Source organism: Danio rerio, chromosome 14 (assembly GCF_052040795.2).
Source record: "Danio rerio strain M-AB ecotype USA chromosome 14, GRCz13ab, whole genome shotgun sequence".
Taxonomy (NCBI): Eukaryota; Metazoa; Chordata; class Actinopteri; order Cypriniformes; family Danionidae; genus Danio; species Danio rerio.
In genome coordinates this window covers 49,675,063-49,697,985 of record NC_141034.1, presented here as the reverse complement: position 1 = coordinate 49,697,985, position 22,923 = coordinate 49,675,063, and the positions used below count along the sequence as shown (strand labels likewise).

General features: G+C 38.7%; 1 protein-coding gene across 1 annotated transcript in view; it reads left to right on the top strand.

Annotated features, from left to right (window-relative positions):
• The first annotated feature begins 826 nt into the window (after positions 1 to 826).
• The window catches only part of si:ch211-168f7.5, a 29,614-nt gene continuing 7,517 nt past the window's right edge, over positions 827 to 22,923 (top strand). Inside the window, exons 1-2 of the mRNA XM_087282009.1 lie at positions 827 to 1,428; positions 19,457 to 19,610. Coding sequence (XP_087138135.1) covers positions 1,198 to 1,428; positions 19,457 to 19,610 — 385 coding nt within the window. The 5' untranslated portion in view covers positions 827 to 1,197. The remainder of the gene's footprint in view (positions 1,429 to 19,456; positions 19,611 to 22,923) is intronic.

Genomic DNA, 22,923 nt, shown 5'->3' with positions numbered 1-22,923 from the left:
ATAGCCCTATGATCCAAAAAAATTGTACAAATAAAATAAATGAATATTTGATTAAGTAAAAAACATACAAGTTAGATTGAATAAATACAATTTATGAATAAAATAAGTAAATAAATTACTAGGTAAAAACATATGTGAATGTGAGAGTGTACAGATGTTTACCAGTACTGGGTTGCAGCTGGAAGGGCATCCGCTGTGTAAAACATGTGCTGGAATAGTTGGTGGTTCATTCCGCTGTGGCGACCCCTGATAAATAGGGACCCCGGATAAATAGGGACTTAGCCGAAGGAAAATGAATGAATGAATTAACATATTAACAGGCCTATGATTGAAGTAAATTGTACAAATTAAAATAAATTAATATTTGATTAAGCAAAAAACATACAAGTTAGATTGAATAAATACAATTTATGAACAACATACTGTAAGTGAATAAATTAGGCTACTAGGTAAAACCGTATAAGTATGAGTTGCAGTAACGTCACTTAATAAATTACTTAAAGATTTCCAAATAATAACTTAGACATCAAATTAAATTTTTTTTTTGCATGAATTAAATCTAGTATAATATTAATTCAAGTAAATTGTTATTTTTTAAACAAGTAGCTATACAGATATACCTTTCATATTTTAGGATGGTTGTCCATCTCATCATATCTGCGGTTCTGTAACCTTATAGAAACCCGTGAGCTCCACTTCAATAACTATCGGATTCACATTCCTCATTTAAAAAAAAAAAACTAGTCAATTCTGTTCGAAAACTTCCCCGACCAATCAGCAGCGAGCTTTCTCGCTCTAGCTCCGCCCCATTCCTACTCTTTTCTTCACAGGCAGAGCTGAGCGCGAGTCTGTCGCATATTATTCAATCCACATCATCATCTTCTTCACCATCCTCCTCCTCATCACCATGAACCGAATGATAGCAGACGTGATGTTTCCAGCCTCTCAAAGAAATGGTTAGAAGAATTATTCAGGAGTGCGAAATAATAACATCTTCAAAAGCATGCCTTTGTTGCATGTGCCTTAAAGTTGAGTTGCGCCCGTGCTGCATTTTTCTGAAACATTGTGGCATTGATACGGACTGTGAATTTTAAGCTGCACTCATGCTGCATTGACAGTCGGCGGTGCTCTGGCTGAAGGCGAGCAGCAGTGAACCCTCCTGTTCACCGGCGACCGCATACCGATTCAGCGCGCACAATGGCCGGACGCCGCGGTTGCGTGAATTCGCTATGGTCGGGGAGCGAGCGTGTGCGTATTGGAGAGCGACTAAAAGCGACTCTGGCCGGGATAATGGAGCTGGATCTCCTCAGGGGTCGACAGCTGGAGATGGTGGACGCGGTGCTGGACGTGAATGGACCTCCAGATCACCACGGGGAAGCACCGGAGCGCGCCGCCGAGGATGGCACCGCAGCCTCCCGCGGGCAACAGGTCAGTGGGGACGTGGGAAAAATAATACCCAACATGTTCCTTGTTATTTGATTTATTTATTTATCTTTTAACTTTGATGTGCGCGTCGAGGTGGAACCCCCGCTGGTGGCACCTGCTCGGGTTGCATGACCTGTACAGGACGCGGCTGTGTTTACATTTCAGAATCACAGCACACACCTTTTTTTCTCTTCTTCTTCAACGTGTGTCAAGGTTGAGTTGGAGTGCACTGCTATTTTAGGCCACTGCACACACAATGCATGTTGATTGCGCCATTGGAAAATACAGAACACCGTATACCAGTGGCGTCCTATGGAAATCATGTGGGTTGTGAGTGTTAGTGCGGGGTAAGCTGTACCATTTTGATGAAGTTGCTGAGGAGAAATTAGACTAAATTATTCCTAGTTAAATGTCAGGATTTGTGCTATATTAAAAGGGATCTTTGGATAATATGAAATATTATTTATACATATATGAAATGGCAGATGTACAAGGTGAATCAGTTAAATCGGCATTGTGGAATTGATCATAACTAGCTATTTATGTTTTACTGTATTTTTAATGTTTCATTTTGTCAAAACTAACCAAAAGAAAAGTTTGATATTGCTAAAAATAAGTTTGTACACTGTGAAAAATGCAGGGTATCACACTATTGATTTTTGTTGAGACAACTTGAAGGAAATAAGTTAACTTACTATTATTATTAGAAATATATAAATATATTTTTTAGAAATTTAGGTGGATTAAACACAATTCAGTTGTCCTCAAAATAAACTCAAGAATCCTGTTCATTCATTAATTCTTTCATTCATTCATTTTCGGTTGCAACACAGGCTCATTCTGAAACGTAGTCCTGTGAGCATTTCTGGAGACCGCGAATTATGTAGCCGGAGGTACACATGGCTGCATTTCATTTTTCTAAGCGAACACTACTGTGCGGTATAACGCTGTTCCATTTCGCGCTTATCGGCTGACTGCATATCTCTGTGTGGAGGGCTTTCCCGTCGCAACCAGTTTGTCCACTTAGCTCGTATTAGAGTCCAGGGAAGTTTCAGAAATCAAGCAAGACAAAAACCGAATCCAAAAAATAACACAAACAAGTGAACAACAAGGTGAGAATGTGGTAAAATTAGAAAACATGGTAAAAATCAGACGAGGGCTTTTCTTTTTCTGGGCGGCTTTTGTAAATTGTCGATTGGGTTTTGGGAAGTAAGCGGGCGGGTGGGTCAATCGATAAAATTGGTTGGGTTTAGGGAAGGAGGAGGGTGGGTCGGTCGATTAGCCGGTCTCCCACTCGGCCGTTCAGTCAGTCAGACAGACGGTCAGTTGACAGCGGCCTCTGATGGGTTCACACGAGAACAGCGCAGGTGCGAACAGCACTCGCAAGAGAAGTTTTATTTGTGAAAAAGCGCACAAAGAGGCGTCTTGTGGATTCGCGAAAACACAAACTGCACAAATAGGTACCTCCCGGAGGCCGGGATGTGTTTCGCGCTCTCCAGAAACGTCCACAGGACTACATTTTCAGAATGAGCTTGGGTTGTCCTTTTAGCTTAGTCCGTTTATTTATCTGGGGTCGCCACTGCGGAATGAACCGCAAACTTATCCAGCATATGTTTTTATGCAGCGGATGCGCTTCCAGCTGCAACCCATCATTGGGGAAAGAATCATGTTGTTTCAGGTAAATTTTTCAAGTAGTTTGAACTAGAGCTGCCCAATGTATCATTTCAGCATCAACATCGCAATGTGATCATTGGCAATAGTCACACCGCAGGATATACGCAATGTTGAGTTTGTATCATAATTGATCATTTGCACGTGTTTTTGATGATTGTACAATGAATTTAAAAACATTCAGGTTTAAGAAATTGTGCCATTTGTGACCTAATTTTGATTAATTTTATTGAATTATTTTTATCATTCAGTTTCTGTACTGGAATACTGTCAGACTCGGGAAATGATAAAAAACTTTCTTTCAGTTTTATCCTTTTCTTAATTGTATTTAGATTATTATGCATGAAAATACTCACAACACATGCAAATACAGAAATGCACTACAAATAGCACAGACCACAACGAAAATGTGTTGGGGGATCCCAAAACTTTGATAGATTGTCTATTAGATGCAAGCCCACTGCAGAATCATCCCAATCTAACATTATACATTCTTTCCAAATAGAGATGTTAAGTTATTTGGTGAAATTGTAATAATATCGCCATATACAGTTGAAGTCAGAATTATTAGCCTCCTTTGTATTTATTTATTTTTTTAAATATTTCCCAAATGATGTTTGTGAAGTGAAGGAAGTTTTCACAGTATGTCTGATATTATTATTTCTTCTGGAGAAAGTCTGATTTGTTTTATTTCGGTTAGAATAAAAGCAGTTTTACATTTTTTAAACACCATTTTAGGGACAAAATTATTAGCACCTTTAAGTTATATATTTTCCGATAGTCTACAGAACAAACCATCATTATACAATAACTTGTCTATTAACCCTAACCAGTCTAGGTAACCTAATTAATTTAGTTAAGCCTTTTAATATCACTTTAAGCTATGTGTTATTAAAACTGTTATGTTTAGATATGTGCTGTAAAAAATCTGCTCTTCGTTAAACAGAAATTAGGGAAATAAATAAACAGGGAGGCAAATAATTCAGGGGTTTAATAATTCTGAGTTCAACTGTATATCACAAAATAAAACAATATCACAATGCTAGATTTTTTCAATATCATGCAGCCCTAGTTTGAACAAACAACACTCTTTTTTTTTTGAGTGTAGGCTCTTTTTATATATTTGTTTGGCAAATAACAAAATATGTTTTTATTTGTAAGCTTGATAACTACTGAGTAGGCCTACATAACTAAAGCATATGATTATTTCCTGAGCCTGATCACAAAAATAAAATGCACAGAAATCCAGCAGACAGCTGATTTTCTTTTAAATCTGCAGAAAACCAGTGAACTATCAGGAAACATGTAGATCTTTCTTTTCCCAAAATCATTTACTGGTTGCAGTCCTGAAGTCCTTTCTTTTTGGGGGAAATATACCATAAACCATCAACATAATTATTTTTATATATAGGTGGCATGATGGCTCAGTGGTTTGCGCTGCCTCATTACAGCAAGAAGGTTGCTGGTGCGAGTCCCAGCTGGGCCAGTTGGCGTTTCTGTGTGGAGTTTGCATGTTCTTCCTATGTTGGCATGGGTTTCCTCCGGGTGCTCCGGTTTCTTCCACAGTCCAAAGACATGTGCTTTAGGTGAATTGGGTAAGCTAATTTGGCCATAGTATATGTGTGGGAATGAGAGTTTATGGATGTTTCCCAGTGATGGGTTGCGGCTGGAAGGGCATCCGCTGCATAAAACATATGCTGCATAAGCTGGCGGTTCATTCCGCTGTAGTGACCCCTGATTAATAAAAGGGACTAAGCCGAAAAGAAAATAAATGAATGAATGCTTGATTATTTTATTTACGCACCTGTATCCTGGTAAGACTCCTTCATATGTATATTTGCTCTATTTATCTCTGCCTGTAATTTGTTCATTGTTTAATGCTGATTCAAATATCTAATACCAATAATGAAGCTATCTTGTGAAATATCGCAATATCAATTGCAGAAAATCTAAATATTGCAATGTACGTTTTTTCCAATATCATGCAGCCCTAGTTCATATCAAAGGTTGACAACTATATTAATAATAATAATAAAGTTCTACAAATAATCGGACACAGAAAAAATTACAAAAAAGAAGGAGCTGAGCTGAAAGGCAAAGCTCTCGATTTACCCGTCAATCTACGTTCCTACTTTCATCTATGGTCTTGAGCTCTGGGTCATGACCGAAAGAACTCGGATGCAAGCGACCAAAATGAGTTTCCTTCGCAGGGTGGCAGTGCGCACCCTTATAGGTAGGGCGAGGAGCTCTGACACCCGAGAAGAGCTCAGAGTAGATCCGTTGCTTCTCCACATCGAGTGAAGTCAGCTGAGGTGGCTTGGGCATCTGTTTCGGATGCTTCCTGGACGCCTACCTAGGGAGGTGTTCCTGGAGGAGGCCTTGGGGAATACCCAGAACACGCTGGATCCTCCCGGAAGAGCTGGAGAAAGTGTCTGGGGAGAGGAGAGTCTGGGGTTCTCTCCTAAAACTGCTGCACCCGTGACCCAGCCTCGGATAAGCAAACGAAAATGAGATGAAATTACTAAACAGCCAATCAGAATCCATCCTGCTTCAAAGAGCACAATCAGTTAATGTGGCAGAGTGCATGTTCATAATAAGCAGAGTGATGATGTACAGTTCGTTCATTCATATTCTTTTTGGCTTAGTTCCTTCCCTGCAGGCACAGGACGTCAACATGATGCCATTTTGACGTTGTACACAAATGTACCCCAACGTTGTGGGGACGTTTGAATATGTTTGGAATCGAAAATCGTGTTGAGGTCAGAACCCAACGTCAGGCCGACGTCAATGTTCAATTTCCAACCTAAAATCAACCAAATATCAATGTCTAATAATGTTACACCTTGACGTTGTGTGGACGTTACCACTATGACGTCTATCAGACATCGGATTTTGGTCACTTTCCAACACAACCTAAAATCAACCAAATATCAACATCTAATAATGTTACACCTTGACGTTGTGTGGACGTTACCACTATGACGTCTATCAGACATCGGATTTTGGTCACTTTCCAACACAACCTAAAATCAACCAAATATCAACATCTAATAATGTTACACCTTGACGTTGTGTGGACGTTACCACTATGACATCTATCAGACATCGGATTTTGGTCACTTTCCAACACAACCTAAAATCAACCAAATATCAACGTCTAATAATGTTACACCTTGACGTTGTGTGGACGTTACCACTATGACATCTATCAGACATCGGATTTTGGTCACTTTCCAACACAACCTAAAATCAACCAAATATCAACGTAATTTGACATCAAAATAACGTCGTTCTCAGATGCTGGCTAGACATTGAATTTTGGTCACCTGACGTCATGACCTAAATCTAACCTAATATTAACGTCATATAATGTCAGGGGTCCCCACAGTGGAAAGAACCACCAACATACAGTTATCGCTCTTTAGTTACAAAATGTCGATGTGTCATGGTGATGTTTGAGGTCCGTGGACACCTAACAGGTGCGGTTCAGGTGTGTGTGTGAAATGGGAGAAGGTGGGAAGTGAGAGTATGTAGGAGACTGTAGAAGCTCCATTGTGTGTCCTAAATAATGGACAGTGAGACCCACAAATATGATGCACGTTTAATTGTGGAAAGTAGCTCATCAATTATTTCTCAAGTTCCTCGTTTATTATAGGTCATTTATATAATTATCCAGGCTAGCATCTCGGAGATCAAAGCCGTGTGATTACGAGCCCTCGCTTTCATGGCGCACAAAAGTGTTTTTGCAAATTTCAGAAAGCCTTTTAAAGAACACTTTACAAGTCCAGTGAAACGCCTGCATGAGAAGCAGCAATATGTATCATGAGACAAAAAGTATTAGTCATCATCAGGGCAATGTTGTTGGCTCTCCACCTACGCCACTTCCATTTGCATAAACACCACATGGAGAAATGTTTCTGTTGTCGGCGTCACAGATATCACCTTTCCTGCTACCCGCTGAGGGAGAGATAAAAAAGAGCGGATGGAGGGAAACGGACAGAGAGATGGAGAACGGGGGTGTGCCTTGCAGAGCGACTGATATGTTAACCCCTCGCTAGGATGGACTGCAGTATCTGGTTTCATCTCTAACATGCATATTAGGGCTGCACCATATTGGAAAAATCTAACATTGGGATATTTTCCTAGTCTGCGATATATAGCGGGGAAAATAAGTAAAAAGATATTGTTCTGTGGGTCTCGTCTATTAAATCTGATCTTTATTCTGTATTTTCTATTGGATTGAAGGCAGGTGATTGGCTGGGCCATTCTACAGCTTGATTTTCTTTCTCTGAAAGCATTTGAGAGTTTGCTTGGCTGTGTTTTGGATCATTGTCTTGCTGAAATGTCCACCCTGGTTTCATCTTCATCATCCTGCTAATGTAGATGTTGGACTGAAGCAGCTGATAGCCAGGTAGCAAAGAATTCTGGCCTGGATTTGGCATAAAGCTGGCACAGCAGGCATTCGTTCAACACTGGCATGCAGCATGTGGGCCAAACATGGCCCAGGTTTGGCTGAGGTGGCACTCAAGACTTGGGCCAGATATCAAGTGTAGTATTTGGCCCAGATGTTTAAATGTATATGTAAGCCACCTAAGTTTGGCCTATCTTGACCCACTTTTAAAATACATTTAAATTATTCTTAAGCAAAGAAAAAATTCTATCAATCAGGTCCCTTCAAGACAAAGCACAGCCATAAAGCGAAATGCTTCATGGGTTTATAAAAAACATTGCAGTCGTGACACACCAACAAATCTGGCCCAGTTAAAGGTAACTTGGCTGAGACTTGGCCCAAATATGATCCATGTTTGCCACTTGTGTGGAAGCCAGATTTGTTCCAGTCATGTACCGTAATTCACTGCGACATGTGGGCCAAGTAAATGCTGATATTGTGGGCCAGATCTGGGCCAGAGAAATTTTTCTATGGGGGTATTCATTGACAATAACGGCAGAGTGTTGCTGAAGAACTACTGAGAGATTTCAGCTGCTGTCTGTGCTTTCACTGCCTTTGTACGCCTCCCTTTCTTCATGTGTTCAATACGTTCTTCCCTTCATTTTATTGCACATAACTTATTTTGTAAACTAATTAGATTTGTTTTCTTTGCATATATGAATTTATTCGTTAGCCATAAACATCTGGTGAAAATTTTAAGTCAACGGCACCTTTCGAAATATGTTTTCTGAGAAAAATGGTGACGTGTTCAATACTTATTTTCCCCGCTGTATATTGTGAAATGACTAACGGAGATTTGAACATCTCTATTTTTTAGGGAATTTACCAATTTAGATTAACTGGGATGATTCTGTAGATGTGTACATCTGAATGAAAATCTTGTAAACAAAGAAAAAGGCATCACAGTGGCGCAGTGGGTAGCACAATCGCCTCACAGCAAGAAGGTCGCTGATTTGAGCGCCGGCTGGGTCAGTTGGCATTTCTGTGTGGAGTTTGCATGTTCTCTAGGGATGGGTATTGTTAAGGTTTTAATGATATTACTACTTTCATCAATACCACTTATCGGTTCGGTACTTTAACAGTTCTTTTATCAGTACTTTTTTTGCAATTTAAAAATATATATATATTTTTTATTTCCTAATAAGCATAGTTTATTATCAGGCTAGTCATTGGCTTTATTTGTAAATACAGTGAAGCAAAAGCATGTAAATGTTTAAGATGTATTTAGGCTACTGCATAAAAATGCTGTTTTAAATCTAACCAAATGTGTGTGTTTATTTAACTTCTAATATTATACTAATTTAGATCGACCTTATGTGATTGACTGCTAGCATAAGGATGTGTGTAATGTACCGTTGGTAGCTAGGCAGTAGAAACTTTTCATTTGTCTTTCTGCAGTTAATGCACTTTTGAAGATGCTTAGCCAGATTGCTTGCGTTTCCGCTTGTACAAGAAAACAAGTTGTTGCGTTTGTTGCAACGAGCATTGTCGGTGTCTACTTGGGAAGTACAACCTGTTGACCGTTTGGTTCTCTCCGCCTCTCTATTTATTTATTAAACGCAAGCTCAGAGCAGTGTCTGCGTGAGTCAGTGTCGAGTTAAGTGTGTGTGCTAGTGCGAGTCTCAGAGAACTGTCAAGGCGTCTGAACTTGACTCGCTCGCCGTTGTACTATTGGGTGGACACACGAGGATTTCCTATGAGATTGCCAACTGTGTGTGCAGATGAATATCAAGTTTCGCAAATTAGAAAAGTTTGGTCAGTTAAATTATGCTAATGTACGTAATGTTTATTCAGCAATAATTCTCTTGTACCTACAGTAGAACCGTTAATGTCAGAGCTTATCGATACTTTGGTATTTGATATTTTAGCAATGATACCGATAAAGTACAGAATTTCGCTACCCATCTGTAATGTACTCCCTGTGTTGGCGTGTGTTTCCTCCAGGTGCTCTGGTTTCCTCCACAGTCCAAAGACATGAGCTAAAGATGAATTGAATAAACTGAATTGGCCGTAGTGGATGTGTGTGAATGCAGGAGTGTATGGGTGTTTCCTAGTGATGGGTTGCGGCTGGAAGGGCATCCGCTGCGTAAAACTGGATAATTTAGTGGTTTATTCCGCTGTGGCAACCCCTAAATAATAAAGGGACTAAGCTGGAAAGAAAATAAATCAATGAATGAATAAAGAAAAAAAATTACAATTAAAATTAAAATAGTGTTTAATCGTTCTCTGGATTGATTACCTCCATATGGACGGCTTTTCGCTACTACCAGTTTGTCCGGTAGCTCGACATGTATGTCGGCAGACTTATGATGCAGAGCAGAGTTGACTGTGACAACAGAGTTCAAGTCCAGTGAAGAACGGTTCCAGAAAGCGGATGAGACAAAAAAACAAAAGCCAAAAAATAAAATAAACAAGTAAATAACAGGGTTAGAATATGGTAAAATATGAAAATGTGGTAAATGTCAGGGGGCTTTTCTTTTTCTGGATTGCTTTTTAAAACATTGCGGTTGGGTTTTGGGAAGTGGGTGGGGGGATCGGTCGGTTGATCAGTCAGTCAGTCGACAGCGACCTCTGGTCGATTTATGTGAGAACAACAGGTGCGAATGGCACTTGCGAGAGATATTTGGGATCTGAAAATGTGTAAACATCGGCCTTTGGTGGATTCCCAAAAACAAAAACAGCAAAAATTGTATTAATATGCTCTCTCCAGAAACATATATAGGGGTACGTAATCAGAATGAGCCCGCATTGATTATAACAGACTCAACATTTCATATCCTGTGATTGCAAATGATCACATTGTGATATCGATGCTGAAACGATATATTGTGCAGCCCTAATGCATATAGGCTTTTTTTTATTGGAATTATGATAGGTTTTTTGGTCAAAAGGTTGATTCCTGCTATTCAGCGGCTGAAAATCTCTTCCTGCTTCCTCCCACTGAACTCACCTTGCTATTATAAAATGACGTTAATCCATTTCCTGTGTCAATGAGTGAATTGAATGAGTAATTCCTTTGTCAATGGAGCTGATGCCAGACTGGATGTGCACCTCATTATATCCATTATTTTATGTCCATTTGCATCATTAGCCTCAAATAACGCAGCTTCCATCCTCCTTCAGCAATTGATCGCTAGCTGGAGAAGGGCCAGCGGACCCTGTGTGAGCCCCGTATCAGGTTTCCCCCATTGAGCAAATGCTTCTTCCAATTCCCTTTCCTGGTGAAATGAAATAAATTGCAACTGTATACCGGGATAATGCAGTATAGATTCTGTCTAGATGTACATAAACGAATTAGAGACTTTGGGAGGTATACGTGTTGTGTCGGGCAAGTCAGTTTTGCTATACAGCCAGCACATATCATTTCAAAGCAGTTCTGGACATCATTTAGATTTTGGCAAGGAAAAACGTGTCCATACAGCAACAACCGTGTTGTTTTCTTAATGCTTTCTAAATTGCTGACTAACTTTGGGAAATTATGCCATAAGTATGCAACTGGGTGAGACACAGAGTAACTAATTAGGGCAATGGGTACAGATACAATACTGTTGCCCATTCTTAATAGAAAAATAGCCAAGCAACATCGCTCTGCAAAATTGCCCAGCATCATTGCTCAACAAGTTGCCCTGCCCATCAGAATAAAAGTTTTGCAGATATATGTCCACATTAGGGTTGGATTGGGATAAATGATGCCATCATCCATCCCCGATGGCTGATAGACATCACAAAGCTGAGCCGGCATCGCGATTCTCCACTAATAATGTACTTCAAAATTAAAGTTATGATTATAAAACATTATTCTGTAAGACATTATTTTGATGGTCCTATTGCACATTTTGTTCACTAAAAGTTGTATTGCAACTACATGCCAATCAATTCTCAGTTGAGTATTAGTAGACTGTCTGCTTAATATCTGTTGATGCTGCTCCTTCAACATTTACCTGAGTACAAGAAACTTTGCAAATACATGTCAACACACTAATCCTAACCCCAACCTAACAGTCATCTAATGAGAATTAGTTGGCATGTAGATGCAATGTAACTTAAACTCAACAAAATGTGTTAAAGAGACCGTCAAAATAAAGTGACACCTGTTATTCCAGTGGGTTTATTGAAAGAAGTTCTATAAAACCACTATAATTTATAGTGCTGTTGGCTCACAGCAAGAAGGTCGCTGGGTCGCTGGTTCGAGCCTCGGCTCAGTTGGTGTTTCTGTGTGGAGTTTGCATGTTCTCCCTGCGTTCGCGTGAGTTTCCTCCGGGTGCTTCGGTTTCCCCCACAGTCCAAAGACATGCGGTACAGGTGAATTGGGTAGGCTAAATTGTCTGTAGTGTATGAGAGTGAGTGTGTGTGTGTGTGGATGTTTCCCAGAGATGGGTGTTGCAGCTGGAAGGGCATCTGCTGCGTAAAAACTTGCTGGATAAGTTGGCGGTTTATTCCGCTGTGGCGACTCTAGATTAATAAAGGGACAAAGCCGTCAAGAAAATGATTGAATGAATGAATATTGTTTTATAAAATGTTTAAACACCAAGGGTCCTATCACACACCCGGTGCAATAAGGTGCAAGACGTGTTTCTATGATGTGTTGCTGTTTTTAGACCAGCACAACACCAATTTTCCATTTTCCACCAGGTTGTTTAAATAGCAAATCTATTTGTGCCACTTTGTGGATTAATGGGTGTTTCAGTCTATATAAGAGGCGTGTTAAGGCGCATTGTTGGCGCATTGTTATTTTGAGGAACTAAAATAGACTGAGCAATAGACCAGCTGAGAGCAGGTCCAAAGTCCAGCGCAGAGCGCTTTAGTTGTGCGCCTACCTTAATACACACTTGATGCACACTTAATACACACAGGATGTACATCAATACACAAATATCTTAACAAATAAAAAAAGAATTGAAGGAATAATATATTACAAACAAGATTATTTTCTACATAAATATAAAACCACTGCCTCCATGCCTTCTTCACCTCGGAGGCTTTTTCAGTTTATTCATGACAATTTGCTTATGTTTAATGTTATTATTATTATTAGTTGTATTACTTATTAAATCCATATGTATATTTGTCTTATTAAAAACAAGCTTAGGTTTGCTCACCTTACAGGTTTTAGATTATATGGGGGACAGCATGTGTATTTGTTTTTTTTGAGCACACTTCATTATTATTGTTCATTTATTCGTTTGGTGGACATTAGAACTGAATTTAAAAATAGTTTTGAAACAGATCTTTGCGCTTACCAAATGAAATTAATTATGTAGGCTAATGGATGTCTGTGCCTACAACACAATCAGAGTGAAAGTGAAAGTAAAGAATGATTGATTCTCTCATTCTGGTGCTGCAGATGCTCTGTTTAACTGTTTTCTGGCTCGTGAAGTGTTGTTTTTCCACTTACAATGTCTGCCATGTAAATAGCAAATGCGCTATGGCGCGGACCAACTAACTCCTAAAGGGAATGAGAAATGAAACTCTGATTGGTTTATTATCAAAACACACCCATAACACATTGAGAATAAGCACAACCCTGCACAAAGCGGATTTTTCTGTCCTTAAAATAGCGAAAGTGGATTCTGACACACCCTTAATGCTTTTGCGCCCTGCTCTTTAGGGTTTTCACCTAGATCGTTAAAATAGAGCCCTAAAAAGTTGGGATGTTTTACTTTATGTGACCATATGCAATCCACGCATCCTGAACATGTGGTCTTGTGCAATGGCCACATGTAAAAAAACAGACACTCCTACCTCCGTAATAAACACAGAAATGTCAGTCCCGTCTGATACATGAAATGACAGATGCCCACTGAAAAGAACTTAAAACTCAAACGTCGTTTAGAAAACAAGTGCTATCCAAATAGGGCTAAAGGCTTTTATATATTTTTTTTAATACCAGGTAGATATGAACAGTAATACTAGATATAAACAGTAAAATCTCAGCTCACCACTTGTAATCAAATCACAGAAAAGGCATGCTAATAATTCCAGTGAAATGGGTACAGATATAAACTTTGTCAGGGTGACAGAGCTTTTTCTGCAGCAGCTGCAAGACTTTGGAACGATTTTCCACTCTCCTTAAGAACAGCTCCAACTTATGAGTGTTTTCAGAGGTCACTGAAAACAATTATTTTCTTTATCTTTTAATCATGTGTTGTGAGTTTATGGATCTTGGTCCTGTGTATGTTTGCATGTGTTTTATCTGTTTTATGTACAGCACTTTGGTACCGCTTGTGGATTGTTGAAAGTGCTCTAGAAATAAATTGAGTTGAGTTGAGTTAAAACAGGGTCTGAATCAGTTGATATTTGCATTATCTGTTGTAGCAAAGTCAAGAGATTTTTTTATGTTTGTTTATTTATTTTTTTATTAAACTGTCGCCTCACATCAAGAAGGTTGTTGGTCCTCCGGGTGCTCTGGTTTCCCCCACAGTCCAAAGATACATGCTATAGGTGAATTGGGTAAAACTGGGTGTGTTAATGTAAGAGTGTATGGGTGGAAGGGCATCCGCTGCTTAAAACATATGCTGGAATAGTCAGCGGTTCATTCCACTGTGGCGACCCCTGCTTATAAGGGACTAAGCTGAAGGAAAATGAATGAATGAACTATATTTCAAACCTCAGATATTTTTACAAACATTTTGAACAGTTTACATGCATCTTGGCCATTTTGTATGTTCGATTACAATATTATGTGGATGGAAGCAGCGTGTGAGAAATAGGTGTTTTTTTTTTGTCCAGTGCACGTGGAAATGTCAGTGCACGTGTTCCTCCAGCAGAGAGAGAGTTAAAGTATTGCTGCTAAATCGGATGTGTGGGCGAGGAGAGGAGAGGAGAAGGAGAGAGCGAGGGCAGAAGAGAAGAGAGGCTGACGGTTCTCTGAAGTGAAGTGGGGGAGGCAGTTCTCTCTCCAGGACTGCTGGTGTTTTTTGGGAGGGGGGTCTCACAGAAGAGATGCCTCCTTCATGCTGTTCCTCTCACTAGGCAACCCTTCCCCCGTCTCTACTTTCTTCAAAACTCTCTATATTAGTCTCTTTATGCTCTCTTTCATGAGATGGACATCTTTTCTTCCCCCAAATGTCCTGCTCATGCTTTGCTTTTGTTTCTCTTCTTACATACACAGTTGAAGTCAGAATTATTAGCCCTCCTAGATTATTAGCCCCACTGTTTATTTTTCCCCCAATTTCTGTTAAACGAAGAGATTTCTTTAACATTTCTGAACATAATAGTTTTAATAACTCTTTTCGAATAACTGATTTATTTTATCTTTACCATGCTGACAGTAAATAATATTTGACTAGATATTTTTCAAGACACTTCAATACAGCCTAAAGTGGCATTTAAAGGCTTAACGCTCCATTCACACGTGGCGTCAGCGTCAACGCTTCCCATTAACTTTGAATGGGTGACGTCAGGCGTTGCCAAACTGCATTGTGGATCCGTCGGCACCGCTTCAGAGGTGTTGCTTGCTGCAGAAGTTGGGACTAGCTCAACTTTTCAAGCGCCGAGGGAAGCGTCAGCCAATCAGATCGCTGTATGCAAATACACCTGCTAGTCAGTGGCCTATTGTTGACTGAATTTCATTGGCTGACGCTGCTATGACGATCGCTTCAGCCCCAACTTCAGACACGCTTTCAGTCAAGCTTACGTTGAAGCCCCGTGTGAATGGGGTGTAACTAGGCTAATTAGGTTAACTAGGCGGGTTAGGGTAATTAGGCAAATTATTGTATAACAGTGGTTTGTTCTGTAGACTATCGAAATAAAAAATAGCTTAATGAAGCTAATAATATTGACCTTAAAATGTTTTTCAAAAAATTTAAAACTGTTTTTATTCTAGCTGAAATAAAACAAATAAGATTTTCTCCATAAGAAAAAATATTATCAGACATGCTGTGAAAAAATTCCTTGCTCTGTTAAACATCATTTGAGAAATATTTGGAAAAAGAAAATAAAAATTCACAGGGGGGCTAATAATTCTGGCTTCAGCTTTATATACATCTGGCATATATATATATATGTTTTAGTAAAACTGTTTGTTGAGTTTTGCAAATGACTTCGGAATTTAGGCAAATTAAAAAAAAAAATTGACCTTTTTTAGACTTCAGATTTTCAGATAACACAATACTGACGTTTAAAGAACGTTATTAATTAAGAAATTAGTCACACTTTACATTAAGGTTTCATTAGTTAATTTACAAACATGATCCAAGAATGAACAACACTAGTACAGCATTTATTAATCATAGTTCAACGTTTACTAATGCCTTATTAAAACCTGAAGTTAACATTGGCTCCTGCACTGTCAATTAGTAAAAACTGTGTTTTGTGTTAACAAAGAGGAATAAATACTGTAATAGATGTATTGTTCATTGTTTGTTCATGTCAGTTAATACATTAACTAATGAAACCTTATTGTAAAGTGTTTCTAAGATATCGACATTTGATGGAAAAGGGGGAGAAATGCTTTAAATGTGTTTATTTTAATCTTTAAAAGAAATGTTCTGATATAATAAAACATACATTAACATGTTACTTTAAACCCATTCCTAAAGAATCCAGAGACACTTTCAGTTTTTAACATGTCGTCTTAATGTTTTCCACAGCTGTGTATTTTTGGAGTCTGAGTTGTGGGTAAACTGCTGGAGCAGAGATAAGCCTGGTCAAAGTCTGTCTTTCTAAAGCCATTATCCCCCCTTCTTTTCTCCGTCTGTCCTTTGTTTCATCATCTGTCTTTCTTCGCCCTCTGCTTATTAACGGCCCTCCCCCGACTTTTTTTTTTTTTTTTTCATTTGGCCAATGCATCACCTGCATTGTCTGCTAAAAGTCTGACAGAAGGCCGATCGGACTTAAACCACAATAGTCTCAGGGTTTGATGGGATTCCTCAGAAGTGGGAGACTCATTGTGTAAGGGGGAGGTTTGGGATCAGGAACAGTGAAACACTTCATGCAGATAAGAGAGTTAAAGCTTCTGAGTGAACTTTAACTGAAGCTTTGCCTTCATGAGACTCTGTTAAAGACTGTTTAGAAATGCAGGCTTAATGCTGTGGCTTCCTCCTACAGGTGTACTGTTTTGTAAATATATACATCACTGATAAATGACTTTCATCCTGGTATTAGCGTTCGTTTCAAGTTATTTGATCACAAGAGGTCAGCCGAGACGATGTGTTGTTTACATCTCAGATGCATGTAGTTGTGGTCGTATTTCGAGGAGAGCGTCTCTGATTTCAGGACTGCATGTGTCAGGCATTGTCGTCAGTGGTAAAGCGTAAGATAGATCTATTTTGATTGGTTAGTTTAGTCGTAGTTAATCTAATAACTGCTCCCTAAAAATTTCAATCCACTCAATCCCCAATGCAGTCCTAAAGAATTGTGAAAACGACATTTTTGAGAAAGAGAAAAAAAACATTGCATTGGTGTCACATTTCAGTTTATCATATAATAAATAAACTAAAATATTTAGCTACTTTCTCTCACCTTAACAGCAATGGTAAATATTTGTACATTATTACTAAATATTTATTCACTTATTATTTAGAAAAAGATTATTTACAATATAAAAATTTAATGCTTTTATAAAATCTTTGAAAGTTGTCTTAAAAAAAAAAAATACATAAATATATATATATATATATATATATATATATATAAATAGATTAGGGTTTGGTCGATAGACGATGAAATCATCCATCGTAGATGACTAATAAATGTCATGATGCTGAGCCAGTGTCGTAATCCTCCACCCCGCCTCGTCGCGGCAGCAACTCACTCGCGAAAGTCCGGCATTTCTTAAAATTTCTTATATCTTATATTTCTTAATTTCTTATATATTTATATACAATTACGTATATATATATTGTGATATGAATATAGTTTTACAAGATGACTCCATTTGGTAACAATTACTAATTTTATATTGATTGGAATTGGAATTGATTGAATTTGTAGGCGAGTGCATCTGCATAAAATAAACAAAGCAAAATAACAAAACAACAAAACTGAAATAAACAACACTTTAAGGTTTTCGGTGGAGTCGAACAGTATTAAATGACAAAAATTCAATATGTTAAATGTAGAATCACACTGCATTAAGACATTATTCTATTCAATATTGAACACAATCAACCTTAGTTAAAGCAGCATACTTTATCATTTCATTCATTTTCTTTTCGGTTTAGTTAGTTTTTTTCATGTTAATAGATTAGAATCGAACTTTGTATGTTCTGTACTGTTTTCTGCTTAATTCTGGTAATCTGGTAGTGATTGCGCTGCTTTAGCTTTTTCAGGGTTATTTATTGTGATATCTCTATTGCAACAGAGAAATACTGGGAAATGTCTATAAAATTATGACAGAAGTGTTTGCGATAAGGAAAGCGCTAAACACATACGGGCATTTCTTTCTTTTTTTTACTTAAATAGTTTTTCTCCTTTAAGGAGTTATTATGTGGTCTCTGACGCCATCTTAAGGATGGACAAAGTCAGCTGTCTTTGCTCTGCTTAGTATAGCAGACTGATGGCCGTAAACGCGGTGAATATTAGAAATTATACATATTTAAAATAGGCACTATCCTTATAAACAGCATAGTTGGAATTTAAACAACCGCATTCTCATCTAAAAAGCCTCAAAAGTACATTATGTTGTCCAACAGCTGCACTATTTGTCAAACTTTAGTGAGTTTATTAATCTGCTGTCACTGTTAGTGGGCGGAGTAATACAAAATGGTGAAGAGGCTGTATGAGTGCTGTTAATGGAATATCTCACAGCTTTCACCCAATCAGATTTAAGAACTGTTGTATATTCGTTCATTTATTTTCTTTTCGGCTTTTTCCTAATCTGGGGTCTCCACAGCAGAATGAACAGCCAGAACTGTTGTATAAATATATGTATGTATGTATGTATATGTATATACATACATTTATACACACACACACACACACACACACACACATATATATATATACTCTAAAAATCATTATTTATTTAACCCTTTTCCACCATTATTAAGTTATTTATATGACAACAATTACATAACTCATTGCATTAACCTTGGGGTATTTTAACAATATTACTACTATTTTAACAATATTACATAGCTCAAATATGAGATTTTCTTTTAGCATTTTTGTGTTTGCATCACAATGATATATATAAATTTTTAATATATTATAATAAAATTAAAGTAAATAGTTAAATTCATTTTATTCCCATAGATTTTTCAAAGTACTTTTGTGAAAATAAAATATTAAGTATCAATTTTCTGCTTAGATTTAATCATGTTAAAATAACCCCACTTCGCCTCACAGCAAGAAGGTCGCTGGTTCTCCCTGTGTTTGCGTGGGTTTCCTCCGGGTGCTCTAGTTTCCCCCACAGGTCCAAAGACATGTGCTATAGGTGAACTGGGTAAGCTAAATTGTCCATGTGTGAATGAGAGTGTATGGGTGTTTCCCTAGTGATGGGTTGCAGCTGGAGGAGCATCCGCTGTATAAGTTGGCAGTTTATTCCGCTGATTAATAAAGCTAAGCCAAAAAGAAAATGAATGAAGGAATAAACACTTATTCTTTTATATTTTCAAATGTAGGTGGTCAGAATAAGTGTGTATATACATTTTCTTTAGCTCTAAACAGCATATTTCACATTGCACCTGGATATGAAGCTGATATTCTGTAATGTTGTGCACTGACTCATGCATGCATTTTCTCTTTCATTTTTTTTTATTGGATGACACTGGATGTTCAAAACTGTTTACAAAAAGCCCTTTGTTTTAATGCAGGTCTTGATTGACAGGTGAGTAGGCGGTGCTTTGCTTCTCTCTGGGATGCATCATCATGATAGATTAGTGTTTATCTACAGATGCAATGTGAACACACACACACACACACACAAGATTTGCATGTGTAGTAACAGGACTCCTCCATCTGTTTCAGAGTCTGTCTCCTACAAACCCCGACCTGTCCTGTCTGGCCTCTACAGGAGAGGGCATAAGCTCCCGCTGGTCCACTCTGTCCTGGGACGTCCCGTCTGATCTGCTTTCCTCTCCAACTCCAGACTTCACTGGCAGCGACTCCAGACCCAGCTCAGGTGCTCATCCTCCACATTCATTTAGAAGAGTATAGAATTACAATTGTGCCAGTAAAAATGAACAAAGCGTAAAATAAATGGAGCAAGAGGGAAGTTTGCGTTACTAAATCAATCATTCATAGTGTGCTTTGCACTCGATACAAGCGTATCGCACCTGAGCCCAAGTGAACCGCGCTCTGGCACACCTTTTCCAACCTGCCAGGGCTGACCAAGTGAGCCGTGCCTAAGCCCGATTCAGAGCACTCACACTTCTCAAACGATCCAGGAAACGGGCATGGGCACGGTTCGGATAGCATAGTGTGAGTATGCTTTACGTTTGCTGAAATTTACACGACCTTGCCAGTTTGAAATGCATTCTGAACCATTGATTCAAAACAAAAGATTCATAAACGATTCAAAGCTTCATGAAGCAGTTCTTTGAAAGCAGCCATCAATAACTCTCTACACACTGTCAGAGCTGTCCATCAAAATCTCACTAGCCAATCAGAGTCGACCACTGTTAATGCCACCCACTGATGTTTGTACCAAAATATGGTGAGCATTACTCACTAAACTGCATACTCAAATGATGATTTGCAAAACAAATCTTTGAAAATTGTTAAAGAATAAGTGAAGTTTATTTATAAACAAATTTCGAGAGGATCACGTGCTTATGATTGTTCACAGCTGTTCCAACTTTAGCTAATGACTGATTATCCTCTCAGACGATTCCTAACTCACTATAAATAACCAGACTTTTCTCATCTCAATAGCCCCTTTCAAACATACAGACCTGCCGGCAATTTTCCGGAAAGGTTGTATGTGTGAACAGGTCCTTTTTGAAAATACCGGTAAATTCGTTCTGGCTATTTTCCGGAAAGAGAAGTTGTAACATTACCGGCAATTTGCCGGAATACTGCGCTGTGTGAATGCAGGAGGAAGATTGCCGTAATAAGCGCGTGCACGTCTAGAACGTGCTGACGTGAGACGTCTGCTTTAGCCAATCACAACAGTCAGACGCATTTACGTCCGCGCGGTTTGTGAGAATAAAAGCCTTTGAATATTTTTCCAGACACATTTAGCTGCTAGAAGTTAGTCAGATAACGTTTATATGTTCTTCTTAATGCCAACTGTGTAAATAATCATCGATGAGATGCTTATGATAAGCCGTTGTTTGTTTACCTTCAAGCTTTGCGTGTGCCTGTGAAACAACCTGTGAGCGCCTGTACACGCACATATTATGAACATCTCGACATGCGAAAGTGATCCTGCGAAAGTTGTTCACAATATTGATCATCCACAGAGTTTGTAATTTAGTCAAATGTTTACAAATACAAGCGCAGCCGTTTAAAGCTCATTTGTGGTGAATGATGTCAGAATTTACCGGTATTTTGGAATGGATGTGTGAATGCTCTTTTCCGGAAAATGTCCGTAACGTCCTCGCCTGTGTGAACAGCGCTTTTTTGAATATACCGGTAAAGTCGTTCCGGAAGTTTTCCAGGTATTTACCGGTATCACTGTGTGAAAGGGGCTAATATCTTCGTCTTGAAGAAACCCCCCCACCCAACCCTACTTTCCCTCCTTTCAATCGGGCGTCACGGTGGCCAGCGGTTAGCGCTGTTGCCTCACAGCAAGAATGCCCCTGGTTTAATTCCTTTCCAAACCAGACGGCATTTCTGTGTGGAGTTTGCTCGTTCTCCCCGTGGTCACGTGGGTTTTCCCCGGGTCCTCCGGTTTCCTCCCACAGTTCACTCTAAACAATTAATCCAAATACATTAGCTAAACTCTGAGTACACCTTTCAGCATCCATATCTGACACTTAGCTACAACAAGCAAGAGGGGGAGTCATCGAGATCTACCTGAGCTCAAACTCCACTCAAGCCTTGCAACGGGAGGGAGCCCAGGGCTCGAGGATCTTATAAGCTCAGGGCTCTCTCCCGGGACAGCACGCCAAACTAGCTTTATTATCAATCATCAGCTAAGTGTGAACTCTTGAAAGCATATTTGGAGAGCATTTTATTCAGTGTTTTTCTTTTTTTGTGATGGTATATTTTTGATGTTTTTTGGGAATGTATATTAAGCTACATTCATTTTTTTTTACTGGCACAAAATAATTTCATAAGAGAGCACTCGTGTCTGTTTTGTGTGTTCAGAGCTTTAATCAAGGCTGAAGAGCCGTTGAACCATGCCGTGTCGAGGTGCTCCTCCAAAGCTCTTGATTATTAGTCATTGTTCTGCTGTATTGTTTCCCTTTTTAGTATTTGGCATTTGGAGAGTTATATAATTATTTCGTCACAGCTGGTTATTCCTGGCATTGTGTTGTGTTCAGTTCGATGGATGACTAACCTGAAGCCTCAAAAATGGAAAAAAATACTGTTAAAAGTTTGTGGAAGTTATTATTTTAGAGAATAAATACATGTATTGTGAAATGTTATTATAATTTCAAATATCAGAATTTAGCAGGCATTGCTTAAAGATGCCTCAGTTGGCGTTTCTGTGTGGAGTTTGCATGTTCTCCCTGCGTTCGCGTGGGTTTCCACCGGGTGCTCTGGGTTAGTGTTTGGGGATGTTTCCCAGGGATGGGTAAAAACGTGCTGGATAAGTTGGCGGTTCATTCCGCTGTGGTGACCCCAGATTAATAAAGAGACTAAGCCGACAAGAAAATGAAAGAATGAATGCTTTAAGATGCTGTGTGTACGTTTTTTACTCTTCTACAGCTTACTCTTGAAAAGAAATGCATATTATTCCAAAACTCCTGAATGTAATGACATGAACAAAGTGAATATACTACCGTTTCCTCAGCATTCACACAAAAAGAACAGTTCAACTCAGCTTCAGCTCTAAACAATACTACAGAATATGTTTTTCCACAATTCATAGGTTTTACACTGATGTTTATGTTACAATTTTGAATTTAAAACATTTTTTGTAAAAAAAAAAAAAAAAAAAGGTACAAACTAAAATGTAGTAACAAATGATATCTTTGATAACTGGAATGTATGAACATATCAGTTTACAATGTATCGATGCACAATTTCTAGGCTTTATTGGTGATAATGGTCAGAAATGTTGGACCATTATTGCCTTTTTATCTTATAAGTAGAGGACAGAAACTAGCCAGATAGTAATGTGTGAATGTTTGAGTGGGCAAAAAGAAAGTCAGTATTTTTAGTGTGTACCTTTTTTTTTTTGCTTTTATTCTTGCCATAGGGGCGAGGCAGTGGCGCAGTAGGTAGTGCTGTCGCCTCACAGCAAGAACGTCGCTGGTTCGAACCTCGGCTCAGTTGGCGTTTCTGTGTGAAGTTTGCATGTTATCCCTGCCTTCGCGTGGGTT